We start from the raw sequence: 22,202 nt of genomic DNA on the forward strand, positions 1-22,202 counted from the left end.
CTCTGAACATTGAGTCTTTTTGTCTAAAACTGACTTTCAATTTTCCAGAAGGCTCCTAGAAATCCAAAAGACACAGATCAGACCTTTATCCATATAATGTATCTACTCAGTGTTCCAGAGTTGTATGGCTCTATTAAAAATTCTGAGGTACATTTCTGGGCAGATATACAAAAGATGCCCACCATCCCACAAGGATACTTGCTCAACTATATTCATAGAAGCTTTATTCATAATACCAGAGACTGGGAACAACCCAGATGTCCCTCTACTGAAGAATGGATAAAGCAATATGGAATACTACTCAGCTATTAAAAACAAAGGCATGAATTTTTCAGGCAAAATGGATGGAATTTGAAAATATCATCTTGAGTGAGGTAACCCAGACCCAAAAGGACATACATGGTATGTACTCATGAATAAGTGAATATTCTCCTTAAAGTACAGGTTAGCCACACCATAACCAACAGATCCAAAGAAGCCAAATAGCAAGGGGGCCAAGGGAGGAAGGTTAAATCTTCCTCAGAAGGGGAAACAACATAGATATTGGAGGTGGATGGAGAGAGGGAACTGGGTGGGAGAGTTAATGGAGATGGGAGTGAGGCTGGGGCAATGATCACATGTGGGGAGAGTAGGGGAGAAAGAATGGAAATTAGTGGTGGCGGGGCAATCACTATGACACACCAGAGACCTGGGATGGAGAGAAGTCCCTGCGAGTCTATGGGAGCAGCTCTAGCTGAGACTAGTAGTAGTAGGGGTTATAGATCCTGAAGAGGTCACTTCCTGGAGCCAGAGACGAGTCCCACTGGAGAGATAAGGATGGCCACCCACCCACAAAACCTTCTACCCAAATGTGCTCTACCTACAAGATGTGCAAAGACAAAGATAGAGCAGAGAGTAAGGGAATGGTCAACAAATGACTGCCCCAAATTGAGACCCATTCCATGGGCAAGAACCATTCAATCCCTGACACTATTAGTGATACTCTGTTATGCTTGGAGTCAGAAACCTAGCATAACTGCCGTCTAAGAGGCTCCACCCAGCAGCCAATGGAAAGAGATGCAGAAACTCACAGGCAAATATTGGATGGAGCTCAGGGAATCTTGTGGAAGAGTTGGTGATAGGATTAAAGGGCTCAAAGAAGACAGGTACTCTACAGGAAGACCAACAGAGTCAACCAACTTGAACGTTTGGGGCTCCCAGAGACTGAGCCAACAACCAAACAGTGAGCATGGGCTAGACCTAGCCCTCCTGCATATATGTAACAGATGTGTACCTTGGTCTTCATGTGGGTTCCGCAATATCTGGAGCAGGGACTGTCCCTGAATCTGTTGCCTGCCTGCCTGCCTGTGGATCCCATTCCCTATCTGACCTCAGTGGGAGAGGATGTGCCTAGTACTAAAATGACGATGTTCCAGGGGTGGGAGGTGGTAGGTAGAGGGTGGAGGGAGGAATGAGTGGAGTATCTGCATGAGAGGGTACTGGGAAGAGAGGGGAGCTAATATTGGGGCATAAAGTGAATAAATAATTTTTTTTTGTTTTTTTTGGATTTTGTTTGTTTGTTTGTTTTGTTTTTCTAGACAGGGTTTCTCTGTGTAGCCCTGGCTGTCCTGGAACTCACTCTGTAGCCCAGGCTGACCTCAAACTCAGAAATCCACCTGCCTCTGCCTCCCAAGTGCTGGGATTAAAGGCGTGTGCCACCACCACCCGGCCGAATAAATAAAATTTTTAAAATCTGAAGTATGTTAGTAGATAAGTTAATTCTAATGTTAAATTGTTGCATGCTACAAGTATTAAATATCAGGATTATGAATATCATCCTGTCTTTAACCATAGCTATTTTAAGTCATTTGTTATGCAGTTTTTAAGATAAAATAAAATTCATTTTACAAATAACTGGGACATGTCCCAAGTTGGACAAACTCGGTTTGATCCCCTGAATCCACATACGGAGGAGAGAGCCAGCTCCTGAAAGTCGTCCTGTGACACCCACACACTCACTATGGCATGGGTGGAACCACAGTCCCACACATCTCCTAGAGGCATGAACACGTGTTTGTGTTCAGATGTGTGTATGAGCATGTACACACACACACACAAGTACACTAAATAAGACAATGCAATTAGTACCTGCCAAGTTACAATATTTGAAAAAAGAAAAGAAACCCAAATAAATACAATCTAGCCCTTCTGGCTCTTCTGACTCATTTTTTAGAAGGTGTTTCTTAAGAGTCTTCAACATCTTTATTTAAAGCTTAAAGGAATTATCTGAGACATTTCAGATTTGCTTGTGTATAATTTCTTTTATGAAATTGTATTAAACTTGATAATTGTAATGAAACCACAGTTACCGATGATATTTTATCTTTTTACTTATCCAAACCTCCTACCTTACTTAAACAGTCTTTATCCTTCAAAAGTTTTACATTTTAAACTATTAACTCACTCTTTGGTATTTTTAAGATAAACACTCTAGATTTTAAACTAACAAAGCCATCTCCTAGTTTCCAGTGGCAACAATGATCAAGGTAGCTATCAGGTTTGGAGTAGAAGTTTTAGGGAAAGCTAAGTTTGTTATAAATAAAGATATTCTTTAAGAAAGATTTTAATTTGCAAACAGTAGGACATACAAGGGAAAAGAAAAAAAAAGTGGAATGCTTGTTAAAAAATTCTGACTCTGAAGGATATTACATGATTTATGTGTGCATCCTAGATTGTATATGGATATATAAAATTTTGCACATGCATTTACATGATGGTATTGTAGATACAAACTTTCTAGAAACTAAGAACTCTAACGTGTGGGGAAAGAGTAAAGAAGAAACAAGGGTAGGAAACATGACCAAAGTTCATTGTGTACTTGTATAAAAACATCCTTGTGAACCCAAGACTGTGCGCATTGTACACAAGTGTATGGGGGAAACTATATAGAGCTACTTCTGAACTAAACAATGGCACAGCCTTCACTTTAAACTCAGCAGGCTATTGGTCATGGTGATGCAGATGAACTTTAAAGGGGCTATGAGACAAGGGCCAATCATTCTTCATGTAAAAATTAGGGCTAAGGGTCTACACAAACTATGGAAAGCATCAACTGTGAAAACAACACATGGGACTTGGAACCTAAGATACTTCACTTTAAGATCACGGGCTTCCCTGATAAGTGACTCTTTAAGATATCCCAAGGCACAGTCAGCCAGCACTGGACAAACATTGTGTGGCACATGCTCTGCCAGTGGAGAGGACATGGACAATATGACCAAAAAAGTTTATGACTAAACTAAATGGAATTCCATTTCCTCCTCAGAATATAAATTTAAGAAAAATTGACATTCCCACAAAATCTATACAAACTCAATTTCACACAGTTCTGAGCTGCTGCCTCTATTTGTTCTAACTAACAATATTTGGTATATGGAAAAATAATTCAAAACGCTACTGGATTTTATAACTTTTATAATGGGACTCTCCATTTATCTCCCTATTCAAGGGACAAAAACAAACAACAGGGCAAACAAAAGTACTAACAACAGATACAAGCTACAATGATATAGACAGGAAAAACCACACTTTGGGACTGGGGAGATGGCACAGTGGTTACGAAAGCTCTCTGTTCTCCCAGAGGACCTGAATTTGGTTCCTAGTACCCACTTTAGAAGGCTCACAGCTGTCTTTAACTCTGGTTCCCTAGATACCCAATACCATCTACTGGATTCTATAGGCACCCATAACCGCCTCTCTCTCTCTCTCTCTCTCTCTCTCTCTCTCTCTCTCTCTCTCTCTCTCTCTCTCTCTCTCTCTCTCTCTCTCACTCTCTCACTCTCTCTCTCTCTCTCTCTCTCTCTCTCTCTCTCACACACACACACACACACACAGAGAGAGAGAGAGAGAGAGAGAGAGAGAGAGAGAGAGAGAAGTACATCTTTCACAGAGTTACCACTAGCCTCTTTATATGAAATCATACCTCTAGAATCAAAGCAGCCAGTCAAATCAGAATTAACACATAATAAAATGTTTCATGAATCACAGATGGTTCAAGATAAAGAGGAACCTTTTATCAGTAGGTTTCAAGCACATGATCATTCTTGCAGAGGATGCTTGGCTGGCTAGGATGCCTATTTCCTTCATCCAATGCTCTCTCTTCACTGACTACATGATGTTATTTATGTTCTACCTACTGTAGGTAGGTGATAGACTAAATGTAAAGACCACAAAAAGAAGAAAAGAGAGAAGCAGATTGTAAAGGCTGATAACATTAATAGACCCCAGGGATTTGTCATTGATTGAACATCTTCATGCTCCTAGAGAGTACTTCCCTGCCTACATGGCCTCACCTAGTCAGTTCCTAGACAAGAGCCTTCCTAACTTTCTGGAAAGTACATATGTGCCCTCTGCATACATAATATGTTTGGCCAGTGGGAATTGTAAAGTGGAGTTCACTAAGGATGTTATAGGTACAGTAAAGTTCCTGGAGATAGCTTGATCTTAGCTGACTGGAGTATTTTGATTGTGAATAAAGAAAATCTAGGGCAAAAGCCAAAATTATCTGGGGCTACCCAAGTCCTTCATGATGGCTTGCCATTTTTGTCTAACCTGATAGTCTTATAATATTCCATAGTTTTCAGAATGTATCACTAAGCATACACACCTCTAGCTTCCACCATTCCTAAAGCTAAGAATGCTATAAATTATACCTAATTAAACCTACCGAAGAGGTCTCCATGATTTAATGTGGATTACCTAACTAATATTTCCAGTAGAATTTGTTACATTACAATACATTAATTTATGACTTTCTTTTGTTCTGTGCTTATAAGTGTCCACATAATCTCTTTTACAGTGGGATATGTCATTTAGAAGAATTTGAATTAGTGTCCTTAGCCATGGTTATTCATATTTCACTCAGAAAAAAAAATGTGTTTTATTTAGGGTTACTATTTTACATTGAAAAATGGAGATTATAACCCAAAGCTGATTCCTAGATAAGAATGTTGCAGGATTTTACCTGTTCAATTAATTTAAATACTAGTGGATTTTCCCTGTCCAATTAATTTAAATATTAGTGCAGCAGGAGGACTGTGATTGGATAGAGAAAGTCCTGTCCAATCACAAGAGGTGGAGCTAAGAGTTACAGAGACAGGGAGCAGCACAGGAGAAGGGGAATTCAGATTTAGCGTGGCTTTAAATAGATACAGGTAGATATAATATCATATAAGGATAGAATAATTGGGGTAATTTGTCTAATCTATGTGGGCAGCTTGTATCATTATCAATTGGCTCTGAAATTATTGTGTGGGCATCTTGTGAATTGAGAATTTATTGATATATAAATCTGACGGACTAATCATAAGCTTCTAGAGTTTTGATTTACTGGGTTAAAGGTATTTGTAACAACTAGCCGCTAGGGGTAAATGGCTGAGAAGAGACAAGTGGCCCTGAGGCAAGCGAACTGGAACTGGGAAGAGTGATTAGTCACTGTTGGGGCTAGCCTAGAGACAGAGGAGGCAAGATCACTGCCAGGGGCAGAGACTTGCTGGGTGTTGCTCTGGAACTTGCTGTTTAATATTTCTAGAAACATAAGGACACCACAATACACTCTGAAAATGGTCAGGGATCCATAAACACAAGTTCCTGGCATCCTGTGCTAAACAAAAGAAACTGTACAATCAAATATGTGATAGAGTCATAGAATACTTCACTGGGGAGTACTGATGCCAGGGAAACCAACTGAAAGTTAAGACACAGCTAGAGACCAGGACTGCCCTGTCCCCCCAACATGTATCCCACGTGTACCCATCTGAACAGCCAGTAGAACTTCCCTTTCAATATGACAGGAAGAGCAGCAAGCTCCAAAACAGAAAACCTATGTTGTGAACATGGTCATCTTTCTACCTGACTATGTGGCACTGGTCAAATTCTTTAGCATTTAAGGGACTCTGTAACGCAGGACCATATAAGACGACATTCTTTTCCAAGCCTAAATATCTATCAATCTAGAAACGCTGGTATGTCAGAAACATCCTATGGTGGAAACCATGTTAAACAAGATTAAACATTTCTATATTCAAAGTTTCCCAAAATCGTGCTGCGTCACTTGAAACTATCTCCAGTTCTGTTCTGTCTTGGTCAAATGCCACTTCTTCAGTGAGGTCTCCTTGACGATGTATTTAAAATTGGAATCTTTCCCTATCTACTGTTGCCAGTCTCTTCTATCAAATTTGACACTAGAGCACACTTTGACCTTTGAACACATTTAATCACTTACTAAGCTTTTGCCTGTCTGTCTAGCCTTGACATTTAATATATCTGAACAGAGGTTTTGGTTTGCTTGGTCTTATATCATGGCATTCTAGAACAGGGCATAAAATCTACGAGGACCCAATATTATTGAATGGATGAAAAGATTCCTAATACAAATTTAAAATAAAAAATCAATGACTTATTGCAATTGTAAAAATCAGATAAAGCCAACTCTGGCCTATCTGAACCATCTCTTATTTATCAAAGTATATTTTAAATAGATTTTTTAAAAAACAGCACCTTTTTAAAATATCATTGAGTAAATGCAGGCTCAAACTGATTTGACTTCATTTTCTAAGACAGAGAACTTGGTGTTAGTTAAGTTCCAACTCTATGAATCATTAAGTCAATTAAAAAAAATCAAACAGGAAATGATGCTTTTATGAACTCTGCCACATTAAGAGTCTTTTTAAGGTACCGATACTTCCTGCCATAAATTCTTCAGTACTCATGCAGACCTCAGGTTTGACCATAATCAGAATGGCTATATAAGATTGGTTCGATCTCATACCTATTGATATGAAATGAATTTCACCTTAGAAGAAACCTCCAAAATGTATTGAGTAAGCACACACACACACACACACACACACACACACACACGCACACGCACACGCACACGCACACGCACACACAAATTAGCTCACTATTTTATTTTGAATCAAAATACTCTTTAAGTAAACAACTCATTAGTTTATTAACAAAAATAGTGCAAGTAAACAGTAAGAATTGAGACCAGGTGTGAGGCCATCAAACATTCACATGTCATTTCACAGTTGAGTGACTTCAGTCCCAGTGAGAATACATTACCCACTATAGAAAGATCAAACCTAAATTCACCAAAACTTGAGGTTCTTCTCAACTTAATTCTGGATTCTCTTTTTTTTTTTCCTCCAGTGAGACCCAAACTTTGCTAGCTGGGAAAATGGCTTGCTGGATAAAGTGCTTGTCACACAACCTTGAGGATCAAAGTTCAGATCTCTAGAACCCACATTAAAGTCAAATAGAAACAGCAAAAACCAATAACCCTACCAATTGGGAGGCAGTAACAAGACATTCCCAGAACTCTGGGTTTGGTGAGAGACCCTGTATCAAGAAAGTGGAGAGTGATTGAGGAAGATCAGTACATATGAAGACCTATGGTACACACACACACACACACACACACACACACACACACACACACACCATACTGAGAAGCATATTCTGAAGGGTGGTGGGAAGATGAAGGAACAGAAGCACGGAAGAACCCTTGTTAGTACAGGAACTGTGTGGGACTGTCTCAGTGGGTATGCAGTCCTGGACGACGCTGGAAATGGACATTAGGAAAAGGGCAACATGGTGAGATCTGGTATCCCGAGGTGGGTAACAAAGCAAGAGAAGTGGAATGCTGCAGCACGAGGCACTCAGGCCTTGATGCTCAACTCCTGGAAAAGAAAGGGAATTCTTCCCTCCGAATGACGTCACAAAGGCTGCTTGCCACAGACAAACAGCTGATAGACAAATACCTGGAGCCTGTACAGCAAGCTAGATCAGAGAAGAAATTTCTTTTAAGAAATGTTGAAGGCCATACATCAAAGGGAACTGTGCTCTAAAGATATGCCAAAAAAGTATCTCAGGGTCACTGTGGATGGCTTGCTTCTTTGGCAGGGCAGCCAGCAGCCATACAAGATAATCTGGACTTTAAGGCATGCCTCTGACACAAACTTGCTGGTGCTTTTTTACACTGTAGATCATGCCTATACTAGGTTAATAAATCAATTTTTAATTAAGTTAATATATTATTACCCAGATAGTATTTCACCCAACTCGTGGGTTTTACAGAGCTACTCAAAAGTTGATTGAGAAAACTTCTCTGAAGTGACAAAATTAGAATATGGATTTAAAAACCAAACCAAAGGGCTGGAGAGATGGCTCAGTGGTTAAGAGCACTGATTGCTCTTCCAAAGGTCCTGAGTTCAAATCCCAGCAACCACATGGTGGCTCACAACCATCTGTACAGCTACAGAGTACTCATATACATAAAATAAATAAATAAATATTAAAAAAAAAACCAAACCAAAGAACAATAACAAAAACAACCAACCAACCAAAACCAAAAACAAAACCCAAAGTCTTCAAAGTAATCCTTTGTTTTCTAATAAAAGTTGAATTAGTCATTCTATATCATTATTCCTTCACACACACACACTAATTGGTTACTTATAAATGGGAGGGGACTTCATTAATGTCAAGGAAGGACATGACTGGTTCTGATTTCAGCACCAGATGAATGCACAAAGGGAATGATGAAGGAAGAACGATTGTTCCTAGGTATGACAGAGGAGAAGGTTTATTGTAGATAAAAGCGAGAGCATAGTCAGAGGCAGAGACAACTGGGAAATTTCAAACTGAATGTGACCCTAAGCCAGGCCATTTGAGGAGAGGGTTGAAGGAGAGAGGAGGGGCTGCCAACCACCAGCAATTGGCTAGGAGAGTAGAGGGTAGCACAAAAGGCCAGGTAACCAAAGTGGTTGGATTAAACAGGGAAGGGCAGCCCAGCCTCTGGGTGAGGGGTTGGGGTATGCTAGCCATTCTCTGTAGCAAACACACAGGGACTGAGGGATGCTGGGAGAGCCAGGCAGCCAGGTCCACTTTGATATGTTAAACAGGCACCTCAGCTGCTTGCCCTGGGTTTGAGAGCTAACATAAATGTCTCTGGGATGCACAGATTCCTCTTTGTAAGTTCTTGGTCTTATTGACAAAGGAACTTAAAACCTGACACAGAATTTTGGGAATTAGAAGAAACAACGGGATAGGGAATCTTGAAACTTTGGCAACTTTTGGGACCAGGGAGATGGACAGAAGGGGAAAAGAGTTATTCCTTTCAACAGAGTTCAAACAGAAAGATACTACTTGGGAAACAAGGTAGACATACCAGGGAAAAGAGACAAAATCTCAAGCCCAGGGACTTCATTCCTTGCATGTTTTATTGCTCTCTTCTCAGGGCAATATGGGCCTTGGGGGTGAAAGCATGTCCTGTCTTTCAGGCCAACAAAGGAGCACGTATTGGTTTAGCCTTGAGCCAGCTAAGAGTTGTCCTTTTGTGAAGAATTCAGTGTGTCTCTAAGACAGGAAGGGATTCAGACGATGTACGGTTATCTGTTTACCTTTTGTTTGCACTGGGCCTGGAAAGAAGACTGAATGGCGTTGACTATCAGGAGTCTAGCCTTCAAGCTATGTGACCAGTTTAAAGTCCTTGTCCTTAGTTCATCTTTAACTTGCAATTAGGTTCAAGCATATTGTGCATCTTCACCGCGGGCTGAAAGGCCGCTGCAGGTTCATTCCTGGTGGTTGGAAGGCCAGCATGTGAAAATGAGTTAGAAGTAGCTTGGTGCTTTTTCACTATGGCATTTGAAATCCACCTCCTCTTTACGTTTATTTGATTTGGGTATTCCTATCATAGCTCTGGTCTCCCTCAGGATGCTGACATCTGTGTCTCCATCTCTTCCCTTCCTACCTAGCATTCCCTACCACTTACACAAGGAATATATTTGTGTTTCTCTTAAAGTCTTTTCTAGATCAAACCAAGAAGTTCATCAAGACAAATTCTTCTACCTTCTCACAGAACACACTCTTTCAGAATGCATTCAATTTGGACTCAAACCAGGGAAACAAGAATTGAGAAGAGGATGGGAGAAGGGGTGATTTTAGAGATATATGAGAGAGGGGGAGACTCAGATTTATAACAAAAAGGTTGTGAGAAGAACCTCCTGGAGAATTAAAGAAAAATGTGGAGGAAAAGTCTTTTGATTTCTGTAAATTTATTGTTAATAAGGACTCAGAGTGGGGTGGGGAGATGGCCCAGTTGATAAAGTGCTAGCAGCACAATCATGGGGACCTGAGTGTTTAGATTCCCTCTGTGCAAGCTTTTAAAGCACCGGCATGCTGCCCATGTCCGTATGCCCATCACTGGGAGGGCAGAAACAGAAAGATCTCCACAGTTGAATGGCCAGCCATTTCAGCAAGATTGGTGATTTGCAGGTCAGTGGGAGACTGTATTCACAGATATATGTGCACATGAACACATATGCACAGGCTAAATAAATAAAACTCAAGAGGAGTTAAGATAGGAGTATTTATCTCACTCTACAACTATAAGAAACGATTATGTCCTGTAAATTCTTCATAGTAGATTTATAAATCAAACTTCTTAGGTAGTAGAATATATTAGATATTCTAGCAATGAAAGAATTTTAAAACTCAGAAATTTTTATACTAAAGAAATATAAATAGCCAGGCTTGGTGGCACATGCCATTAATATTACTTCAGAGGCAGAGGCAGGTAGATCTCTCTAAGTTTGAGCCCAACCTAGACTACACTACACAGTGAGACACTGTCTTGAAAAACACGATGATGATGATGATGATGATGATGATGATGATGATGGTGGTGGTGGTGGTGGTGATGAATGTATTATTAATATATTTACAAGAATTAAAAGCAAAGACTTAGAGTTAAGATGGCTTTGTGGCAGGTGTAGTGTCCATATACAAATTGTGCCAGCTACTCAGGAGGCTGAAGTAAGAAGATCAATCTCAAACTGGGTTACAAAGTAAGACTAGGTCTAAAACGCTGCATTTGTTTATTATGTTAAGATAGTGTTTCTACTAGTGAACTTCTTGCATCTGTATGATACAATGTATAGCTTTTGGATTCTTATATCTCCAATGAGGTCTTTATTAAAATGTGCATTCCCTTAGTGATAAGATACCAGATGATACACGCATCATTTAATATTGTCTATCCCAAATCACCAGTTCTCTACCCTGCCTTTACTACCATTGTGTCTGTGGGGTGATAATTCTGTGCAAAATTTCAATAAAAACAAAACATTTCTTTAAAAAAGTCAATAATGGTTAAAAGAATAGCTAAAATATTGGTGTCTTACTCTGACATGTTTAATGCACTAGGAGACAGTTGATCATCAAGATGGACAACATTTAAGATTGAGTTATTTGGTGGATTTCATGTGTAGTTTTACTTAAGGTAAGGTAGGTAGGTCAGTGGATTCTTGCAGAAGTCCATGTTATTTTGGACTTCAAGCAGATTCAAGGAAAAAAAGGTAGACAGCTTTACAACAGTATTTATAGAATGTCTACCACTGAAAGCTATGTGAAGTTCTATACAATGAAACTAAATAAGGAACAAGGGACACAATCCTAGCAAGAATGATGTTAACTGTCTGGTTTAGTGGAGAAGCCATCGGCAATTTCCCTACAGACACAAGAGCCACTGGGATTCAAGACAATGTTTGGCATATAGCATGGACTCAGTAAATGTTTGAAGGGCACAGACTAAACAGAAGCCCCTATCTATAAAGAAACACCCCATGATGTCTTATCTTAATCCTTAACTTGGTTGGACTTTGAAAGAACTAGTAGATTACTAAAGCACACTCCTGGGTGTGTCAGTGGAGGCTTCCTTAGGCAGGACCAGTTTGTGAGACCGCTAAGGAATGATTGCTAATTTATGGTGTCATTTTGGGGAGGTAGTGGAAAGCAGGAGGAGGTGGGACTGTTCTTGGGGGGCTATCTCTTGCTCTGGCTTCTTCCTATATAACCTTCTCTCTGCTGTCGACCCCCAAGCTATGAATGTCTCCGCTCTGTTACTCCCTCTCCACCATTACAGGCTAACACCTCTGACACTATGAACCCAATTAAAGGAGTCTGCCTTTTAAAAAAACTTGTTCTCTCAAGTATTTTGGCCACGGCTATGCCAAAGTAACTGATGGATAATCCAAAAAGCATAACTTGAAATATTTCAAAAATTTTAAGAAATATACAAAAGGAGAGCAATGTTTTCTTGCAACAGAAGCCTGCATATAACTTTATCCCTAGGCTATGCTTGGCTGAGTCAACCTACTTCTTGCTTTCATTCCCTCACCTGGTGCACATTTGTGAGCGCATCCTGTATGCAAGACACTGCGGGTGCTGCGAAGAAAGTAGCAGGGCTTTGAGTGAGGGCCTGAAAAGAAGATGGAGGAATGATACTGTACGGCTCACTGACTGGAAGAGGAGTTTCATGCTGAAGCTACAGTTAAGAGTATCATTATTCTCATAAGTTCGAATGGTAGGGAGCATAGTAGAGATACAGTCTTCAGTGTTGGAAGCCTACCGACAAGTCGGTGAAACAACTTCACAAAGGCCAATGGCAGGAAGGTGCAGATTGTGGGGAAGAACACTTCAAAAAGCAGAACTACCATTTGAATTGTAACGTACAACAGGGATTTCACTGAAAATTAACGAAGCTCAAAGAGAAGCCACTGTTCAAAAAATGGGCAAGAATATAAGACAAGTGTCTAAGAGTCAAAGACACTTAGAAGTGCGGAAGTAGCAGGAACTAAGACTTTCCATTGTCTTTTTTTTTTTTTTTTTTTTTTTTTTTTTCAGCCTACAACACCCGGTATTCCCAAGCAGTCTCCCATCCAAGTACTAACCAGGCCCGACCTTGCTTAGCTTCCGAGATCAGACGAGATCGGGCGCGTTCAGGGTGGTATGGCCGTAGACGACTTTCCATTGTCTTAAGTCCCTTGTACTGTATATCTGTAGTTAAATGGCAGTGAAGCAAAGAAACATTTCATGCTCTAGTAGTATAATATATAGTATATAGTAGCATAATATATAACATAGTGTGTGTGTGGTATAGTAGTACATATATATGGTAGATATCTTAGGGTTACTATCACTGTGATGAAACAACATGACCAAAGCAACTTGGGATGGAAAGGGTTTATTTGACTTACACTTCCACACCACTGTTTACCATCGGAAGAAGTCATGACAGGAACTCAAACAGGGCAGCAACCTGGAGGCAGGAGCTGATGCAGAGGCCATGAGGAATAGTGGCTTGCTCTGCCTGCAATGCCTCAATTAATTAAGGCTCTTTTCACTCTAGAGTCAGCTTTGACTTTAGCATATGTCAAGCTCACATAAAACTATCCAGCACACATGTATACTTTTAAGAAGCATTTAGGATAACTCACAGGGATATAACAGCACTCATATAAAAAGACTGCATACACTAAAAGTGTGATAATGAATGCGGAGGAAAGAATAAGGTGAAGGAAAAATGATTGGTAAAGATGAAGGCTTATACACTTCCTCTCGCTAGACCACACAGAGTCAAGGCTGTGAGCAGTGAACCATCCCACTACACAGGCACAGTTGATTAGAAAACCGAGAAATCAGTGGCCTAATAGAAAAGTTAACTAATAGTCTGAAATGATACTTCAAATATATGATCAAGAAAAATAAATAAATGAAGCTAGGACAGCTTATAGGAATAGAAAGAAAACCATGGTATTGATGTGGGTTAAGTACAGAAAGAAGAAGAAGTATCTTTACCTACCAACAATGAAGTTTTCCTCTAGACATTTTGATATTGGGACCCAGCATTCCTTTTTTTTTTTAAATTTATTTTTTATTTTTTATTAGATGTTTTCTTTATTTACATTGCAAATTTTATCCCCTCTGAAAATACCCCTATCCCACCCCCCTTCTCCCTGCTCACTAACCCACCCGCTCCTGCTTCCCTGTCCTGGCATTCCCCAACATTGGGGTATGAAGCCTTCATGAGACCAAGGGCCTCTCCTCTCATTGTTGGGATCCAGCATTCCTATCTACAATGTTCATGCTGTAGACAAAATGTTCATACACAAAAAAAAATCTTAAACAATGTTTTAAGTAGGTTTACAATTTTATGTTGGGTTGCATTCAAAGCTGTCTTCAGCCTTAAGGGGCATGGGTTGGGCATCTTGGAGAGGCAGCAAGTGAAGAGGCGTATGTGCCACTCGGGGGATACAGAATACATGGTGCAGTTACCACCCTGTGCTCATAAAGTGGGTGAAAATAGGACATGAATCAATACTGTTCTGTGAGAAGATTAAATTCACTTTTGGTCAATTTGAAAATAGTGGGCAATAAAAAATATTAAATGCTAGAAATAAGTTGTGAGCATGCTATGTTAGAACTAGAGAGGACCATGTCTGTGTCCTTCCACAGTGTCAGAATGTGCTTAGCAATAAGAGGCTGGAGTGGTCAAGGGTAGGCCTGGGTCCCAGGGAATGAGTGGGTGGACAGATGGCGGCAGTTCCGGACAGAAACAGAACCGATCAGCAGGGGCCAAGCTGAAGCTTGGGCTTTGGGCTTTGGGCTTTCAGAACAGTTGTGAATTCTCTCCCTGTTGGTACACCAACAGGACACTGGGAGCTGGGATGACAGGTGACTGTGCTGTTGCCATTGCCATGCTAGGTGAGGGAGCTACACTCCCTGTCATTCCTAAATCTAAACATTATCTCACAGACCTAACTTATAACCTTGTTTAAAGAAAGGAAATTCTTTACTGTACACTTCCAAAATCCATATATATATATATACACACACACGTGTGTGTGTGTATGTGTGTGTGTGTGTGTGTATGAGTGGGTGTATGAGAAATTCTTTTCTTTGTTGAAGCAGCATATCTCAGTTTTGCCGAAATTGAAAGGGAACTTTTCAAGCCACTGGGGAGAAAGAGTTTGAGCCTTGCCCCTGTCACTACTGTTGGTAACACAAGGAACAATGTCTCAAAGTGTTATATTTAGCAATTCTGCAGAAGAAGCTCGCTCCCTGCAGATTGTAAGGGGAAACTACAAGTCCCACGCATGTTGAGGTGAGAAGGGATGCTGGGGTTAAAAGAAAGCTGCAGGGTGGAAATGGCAAAGCCTGCAGGCCTTGAGAACGTGAGTAAGTGAGCTTGCAGTTGGCCGTAAACAGCCAGTCTGTGCCCAAGGATAACAACCTGCTCTATCCTCGCCCTGAAGCCCCTGAGGAGCAGGTAAGACAGTCACGTACAAGTAGACAGAAAAAGACCTGTTACACGAAAATAACCTGCATCACCCAGAATCCTAGAACATCTAAGAACTTGATATGCCCTGGGGAAAACATGGACATTGATTTCAGAGTTAAAAGCTGAAAATACATGTACTTCCAAATACCATTTCTACCCCAAAATTGTATAGGACTATTGTATAGAACAACTATCAACCAAGCCCCCAAACCCCCGAATATATATACTTTCACAGAAAAATTTCTACCAGCCTTAAAAACACAAAAAGAAAGCAATGGAACTTTACAGAAAAAGAAAGAAGGGGACTTTACAGAGTAAGTGAAGTCCCTAGTTGCTTTATTAATTATATTAGATTAGCTATGTCAGGGAAAGTGTCCTTTTATGTAGGACTCGCCAGGGATCCAACTGTGTACTATCCGGGTATATACACTTCTACATGGAGACTTACCTGAACGTGTAAAGACATGTCTATGTAAATATCTGAGGGAACCAGCGCCCTTCTCAAGAAAATCGGGGAAGCCTGGAAGCATCTCCTGTTTTGCAACAGCCCTTGCCCAATTCCAACCACCAGGCTGATTGGCTGCAGGGCTGTTGAGAGGGGCGGGGGCGGCCACTGGCTTCTATTTTAATCCCTGGCCTGAGGAAGCCCTCTGGCTCCTTCCCGCAGCGGCTCTTGAAGCTGTAAGAGGCTGAGGCCGCTGCTCCCATCTTCCGAGGCTCCGCTCAACTCAGAACAGCCACTTCTTCCAAACTCTACGTCTTGGCGGACTTTACAGAGGAAACCGGGAGGTGGCAGGTGAGGTAGGCATTTCCTCGGAAGGGTCGGTGCTCCGGATGCCTGAACCTGGTCCGGGTGGCAGGGTCCTCATGAGTCTGTGGGGACCAAGTGGCGGCAGCCCCAAGTCGCTCCAGGAGCTCCCGCAGCAGCCCGCAGGCTGGTGTTTTCCGCGCCGGTCTGTGGATCCCGCTGCCCAGCTCGCAGCTGCGGGCGAGTGGAGGAGCGCACCAGGGCGGAGGGAACCTAGCAGGGCCGGGTGGCCGGATCCAGAGCCAAGCACCCCGTCCACGCGGGTGACACAACTTCCCGGGATTTCCCTGGGTGAGTTACCTCCAGGCCCGGCCCCCTGGAGCATCAGGGCGGGGCTCCTCCTCACTACTGGGCTCCGCAGGGCAGTGAGCTCTGCCTAGGCTCTGTTTCCCCGCGGCCACGTGTTTGGTTAATAAACTGTGTTTTATCCTCAGGTGGTGATGGAGTTTGAAGAGGACCTTAACAGAAGAGCAGACAAAAACTTCTCAAAGATGGGCAAAAAGAGGTAGTCAGATTGTTTCATTTTCGTACTTTGCGCGTCTTGTACATTCGGGCCAACTAATCTGTAGCCTCCAGCACTGTATGAAATGTATTAAGTGGGCATTATTTCAGCCCTCGGAAGGAACTCTGCTTGGAGCAGTCCTTCTGATGTGTGTGACAGATCGATGCTTCTGTTCAGCCTCTAGACTGGCCATTGCTCACATCCTTTTAGTTTTATGACTTCAGCTTTCTGAGCACTGTTGATCGCTCATTCACTGAGCCATATGCTGCTTGGGCTCTCCTTGCGGTTCATTATCTTCTGATAAACATGTATTCAAACACCGAAAGTGGCGTGACAGGTGAAACAGAACAATACAGTTATGTGATTTAAGGTTGCTTATCTAAACTTAAATTAGAAAAACTGAAAATGTAGTTGCTAAGAGAAAAATAGTTATCTTCGATATATTTTTATCATAGTGGACTGCCTGTGGCCAGTAATTAAAAACTTACCTCATTGGGTTCACTGTGTATAGAAAATTGTAAACTAAGATAATAGGAATTAGTAGATAGATTAGTGTTATTTGGAAATAAGGTTTCAGTGTAAAGAGGAAAGAAAAGTACAAAGTGAAAGTGAACTTTACATTTAATCATGTAAATAAGGATAAGAAACTTCAATATGAAGTCATGATTTTTTTTCTGTCATTCATTTTTTAGCACACTAAAAGGGATAGCACAGAAAAACACTCTTGGAGCTTTCTGTTAAAGAAAGGGACACTGTATAGAACAGATAATTTCAGCTAAATCTAGAGCAGAGAAATTACAAAGTGAGCCTGGAGCATCTGGTACTAAAGAACAAGGAAGCAGGATTTGATGGACTGGTCAGAGGACACAGGAGGACCGACAGATGGTTTTAAAGGCCTCCTTCAAGGCTGGCAAGCCGAGTTTTGAATCCTTTTTCTAGAACCCATATAGTAGAATCAGAAAACACTCTTGAATCAAGCTTCATGTTGACCTTGACTGCACAGGCACTTGCCTTGGCCCTCTCGTGGATGCATCCAAGCACAGTAAATACAATACAAACCAAACAAACAAACAAAAACCCACAAGCCAGACATAAGAGAAAGTTAGAAGGGTTTGAACTTCAAAGAAAGTAAATGCTGTAAGTGATTTTGAGATGCTAGAAACAGTACAGTTAGTGGCTCATCAACACCGGCATCCTGAGAGGAAGGAAATATAATAAGAGAAAAAGCATACAAGAGAAGCTTCATTACAGAAAAATGCAGCCGTCACACCGGAAAGCATGCTATCTGTCCATCAGTTGAAGATTAGCAAAGGGCCTGAACCTTTCAGAGAGGAAATACCCTTTCCTGGGGAGAGAGTTTGCTCTGAGCACTTTCACAGAGTGACCAGAGGCTGTCAAGTCACTCAGCACATAGAGGTATTGGAGAGACAAAAATTTCATCTGAATGCAGCCAGGCTACTGGACTGGTGCTATCTAAGAGAGATAAATTGTGAGACGCATTTAAAGCTTTAAATTACTTTCTGTTGACATTAAAAAGAAAAGAAATCAAGTTTGGAAAAAGCATTGAGTATCCCAGACATAGAAATGTTTATATGTAATAAAAATCATGCATAAGAGGACATTCTCTTTCACTCTAAATCCATATTTTTATATTTAATGTACATGTCCTATTTATGCTCAACTTGAAACACATATACCCAACATGTGGAATGTTTTAGGAGATAATTGCTTAGCGTAGTAGCTTAACGAACTATGTTCACACACATACACACACGCACACACACCTGTGTATACACAGAACTTGTTTTGTTTTGAGATAAGGTCTGCTGTGTAGTAAGGTAGAGGTTGTTCCCACTCTTACTGTATAGCTGAGGTTGACCTGGACTTGTAATTCCTCCACCTTCCTGTTTCCTAAGAGCTGGAATTAACAGGTGTACACTAACACTCTTATGTATATTGTGTACAAAAAGCAAGGTATTTTCTTTAAATAAATGATTTGGTTCTGCACATATCCTCATTTTATTTTATTTTATTTTATTTTTATTTTTTTTAAGATTTTATTTATTATTATAAATAAGTACACTGTAGCTGACTTCAGACGCACCAGAAGAGGGCGTCAGATCTCACTATGGGTGGTTATGAGCCACCATGTGGTTGCTGGGATTTGAACTCATGACCTTCGGAAGAGCAGTCAGTGCTCTTACCTGCTGAGCCATCTCGCCAGCCCTATCCTCATTTTATTATTGGTTCTGTTGTGCTTACAAAGTAGAGTAATTTCCTTTTATATTTCATTTAGTGACTCTTATTAAACTACTCATCTGCACTGATTTTGTTATTTAGTTTTTTTTGTGGTTCTAAATCTACTCTGGGATGGTTGTCTGGGTGAGCCCTTAAGTGCTTTTTAAGTTCTAGTTCTGGGAGAGAGAATACAAGTTGCTACCAGTTCTTACTCCTAATAGATACCACAAAGCACCCATCAGTTCAGAACACAGTGCTTTAAAAGACTAACTGATAGTCAATCATGTTGTTATAGAAATCCCCTAAATACACATTGCACATTGTGCCTTTTCCCCTTTAGTACTAGTGACTGAAACTGGGGCCTTGTGCATGTGAGTGAAGTGTTCTCCTACTGAATCATATCTCTAGCTCAGTGCTAGGCAAGTGCTGTACCACAGAGCTCCATCTCAGAAGCCTGCATCCCCCACCACGGCTTGGTGGCCCAGTAGCAGGCCCTGGGACAAGTTAAAGCTATTCTTCTGCATGGCTTTTTACCTGTCAAATGCAAACAGTATGCCCTCTTCAGAGTCCTCGATGAATTCTGTGCCATTTGACTCACTCCTGGAGGGTCACAATTTCTCCTAAGGAGCTAGTAATGTCAGTGTCAGAGAAAGACAAAGTAAGGAAAAAGCAGAGCTGAAATGGTGCGTGGCTGTCATTTCCCATGGGCCCTACCTCCAGGGCTACTGAAGCCCTGCTTTAGACTACCAGCAGAGACCCATCCTTGAGGCTGTGTGTTTGGGTCCATGTTGCATTACTGCAAACTGGATTTTTTTCTTTGTATCTTCTGACTTAATTTACTGCATGAACAAAATACACTTTTAAACTTAAAAGTCTGTGTCAAAATAATGTTCTTCTTTCTAAAATAGTCTTCCATATGACTGGTTTAATACAGCTAGCTCCCTACCCATACAGGCAGTTATATATGGTAACAAATGCAGGTTATGAGGTAGAGCTATTTGATTTGCAACTTTGAATAAGAGTTGACATTTTTGCGTGTAATGACAGCTTTTTGACAATTTATGGAACCTTTAAAACACAGATTTTTTTTTAAGCTTGTATTTGCTTTTGTTATAGTACACCTAGGACCTTAGATGTGCTCTTAGAATTAGATTTCCTCTTAGAGTAATTTAACTACTTTTCAAGTTAGGAGACTTATGTTCAACATCTGATCACTGCTTTCCCTGGAGTAAAGAGAGTGATTACAAATACTATCCAGAATGCTAATAATAGTAACAACAACAACAACAACAACAATAATAGATATCTAAGTAGTAATTAAACTATACTTACCAAGAAGGTAATTAATTGTGAAGATTAATTCAAAACATGATTGGTTTTTTTTCCTTCTTTTTTTTTTCTCCAATAGAATATCACTATGTAGCCCAGGTTATCCTCTAACTTGTAATCTTCCTGCCTTAGCCTTTGCAGTACTGGAATTATAAATATACTTTGTAATGCCCAGTCATACCACCATAATTAGACCAAAAATAATCCAAAAGAGGTAAAAAATAGAAACTTTTATTTTTTTGAATGTGTAGTGTTTTACTTGTAAAAGATGGGTAGATATTGATCATAAAAGTTAGGAAATATCTAGCACATGAGCAAATAGTTTTATGTAAATATCAACACGTGGGCCAGGGCAGCAGCTCTGTGGGAAAAGTCTCTGAAAGCCAGACCTGGTGACACACATCTGTAATCCTCTGTTGGAGAAGTATGAAGGTGAAACGGGAGGTTCACTGGAAGCTAATGGGACAGCTAGCTGGTAAATTCAGTGCTGAGTAACATGAGACCTTGTCTCTACTGGTAGAAGGCAAGGAATGTTACCCCAGGTTTCTGCTGACCTCCATATATGCACCATTGCATGCTTGTGCTCTTCCCCGCTCCCCACACATACTTACAAGAACATACATACATACAAATATGAAGAGTTAAAAATAGGAATGCAATACCCAGTGATTAACACATATTTAAATGTGTAAAATATATAAAAATTTGTATTTACACTTCATAAATGACATCGGACTGTTTTAATGAGAACTGTGTAGACATACTTGTTCTAGTTATCATTAGTTTTATAACTTTAAAGTTTTCATAGCATTTTTGAAGTTTTGTATAATTTCTTTGTTGTGTTTCTCAGTAAAAAGGAGAAGAAAGAAAAGAAACCTGCTGTCGGCATATTTGGGATGGTGAGTTTGGGGTGTATTCACTATTTAAAACACTTCCTTCAAAAAGGAGATGTTTCATGTAGCTTTCTTAGGAAGTATGCAAATGTGGATGTAAAGTTAATTGTTTGGAGTTAGCCAATTTTCAGAGGAATGACAATCATAATTTGTCATGCACTGAGCCTCAGCAGCTCTCTCCTCAGTTTTTCAGTTTTTTCCAAGTTAGTTATGTTGCAGTGATCTTTTACCTGTATTTTTCTTCTTGACAGTCATTGCCAGCTGGGTAGAGGAAACTTGCTGTATTCAGTTGTCCTTTTGCTGTTATTTGAGACAAAGTTTTGCTGTGTATGTAGAACAGATTGGCCTCAAATGCCTGATCCTTCTACCTCTTACCCACTAAGTGTTGGGATTAGCATGGAATACCACCATGCTTTGATCACAGCAGAGGGAAAGCACAGCCTGGTGTTAGGCAATAGTGTGGCAGTCTAAAATCTGTTTGAACTTGGAGTCTATTTTGAAGTGCCATTTATGGTTTCATGTGCTCACTGTGCGCATGCTCTGCTCTCTTCTAGTTTCGCTATGCAGATTGGCTTGACAAGCTATGCATGGTTCTGGGAACTCTCGCTGCTATTATCCATGGAACATTACTTCCTCTCTTGATGCTGGTGTTTGGAAACATGACAGATAGTTTTACAAAAGCAGAAACCAGTATTCTGCCAAGTATTACTAATCAAAGTAAGAATTATTTGCGGGACCAAATGTTTTGGAATTTTGCAAGTAACATTTGCTTAATGAACCATTTGCAGGGCCTTTACTAAATGTGCAGTGTTATGTTTTGCGCTGTGAGAGGCAGAGGGTCAGAGCTCTAGCTCATGTTTGTAATGAGTTTGAGAAGATAATGCTTATGGGCATTAGAACATCCAGAAGTACTGGGAGAGATATGTCGAAAAGGAGGGGCTTTATGGAGTCACAAATATCTTTGAACGCTTCAGAAGGAAGTACAGGATCTAACCTGGACTGCAATGGTCCCAGAGTTCACGGATATGGGTGTGAGTTTAGGATGATGTCCATGGCTACGAGTGTGAGCGAGGAATTTAGGGTGTCACTAACACTTTTAGTCTAAGAAATGGAAGGACATGGTTATTCTTCATTAAGAAAAAGGATGGGAGAGGCATATGGGCAGTTTTGGCTGAGAGCAGATCCTGGAGTGGAGAGAAGAGGGCTAAGACAGTTGTTGAGAGAGAGAGAGAGAGAGAGAGAGAGAGAGAGAGAGAGAGAGAGAGA

General features: G+C 40.6%; 1 protein-coding gene and 1 non-coding gene across 2 annotated transcripts in view; one reads left to right on the forward strand and one right to left on the reverse strand.

Annotated features, from left to right (window-relative positions):
* Positions 1–12,727: 12,727 nt before the first annotated feature.
* On the reverse strand, positions 12,728–12,846 carry LOC116097641. The gene has a single exon (XR_004121488.1). It is a non-coding gene; the product is annotated as a 5S ribosomal RNA (ribosomal RNA).
* Positions 12,847–15,808: 2,962 nt separating this feature from the next.
* Positions 15,809–22,202, forward strand: part of LOC116097617 (ATP-dependent translocase ABCB1) — a 78,706-nt gene continuing 72,312 nt past the window's right edge. Inside the window, exons 1-4 of the mRNA XM_031380287.1 lie at positions 15,809–15,962; positions 16,409–16,479; positions 20,894–20,942; positions 21,491–21,653. Coding sequence (XP_031236147.1) covers positions 16,415–16,479; positions 20,894–20,942; positions 21,491–21,653 — 277 coding nt within the window. The 5' untranslated portion in view covers positions 15,809–15,962; positions 16,409–16,414. The remainder of the gene's footprint in view (positions 15,963–16,408; positions 16,480–20,893; positions 20,943–21,490; positions 21,654–22,202) is intronic.

Source organism: Mastomys coucha, unplaced genomic scaffold (genome assembly GCF_008632895.1).
Source record: "Mastomys coucha isolate ucsf_1 unplaced genomic scaffold, UCSF_Mcou_1 pScaffold19, whole genome shotgun sequence".
Lineage (NCBI taxonomy): Eukaryota > Metazoa > Chordata > Mammalia > Rodentia > Muridae > Mastomys > Mastomys coucha.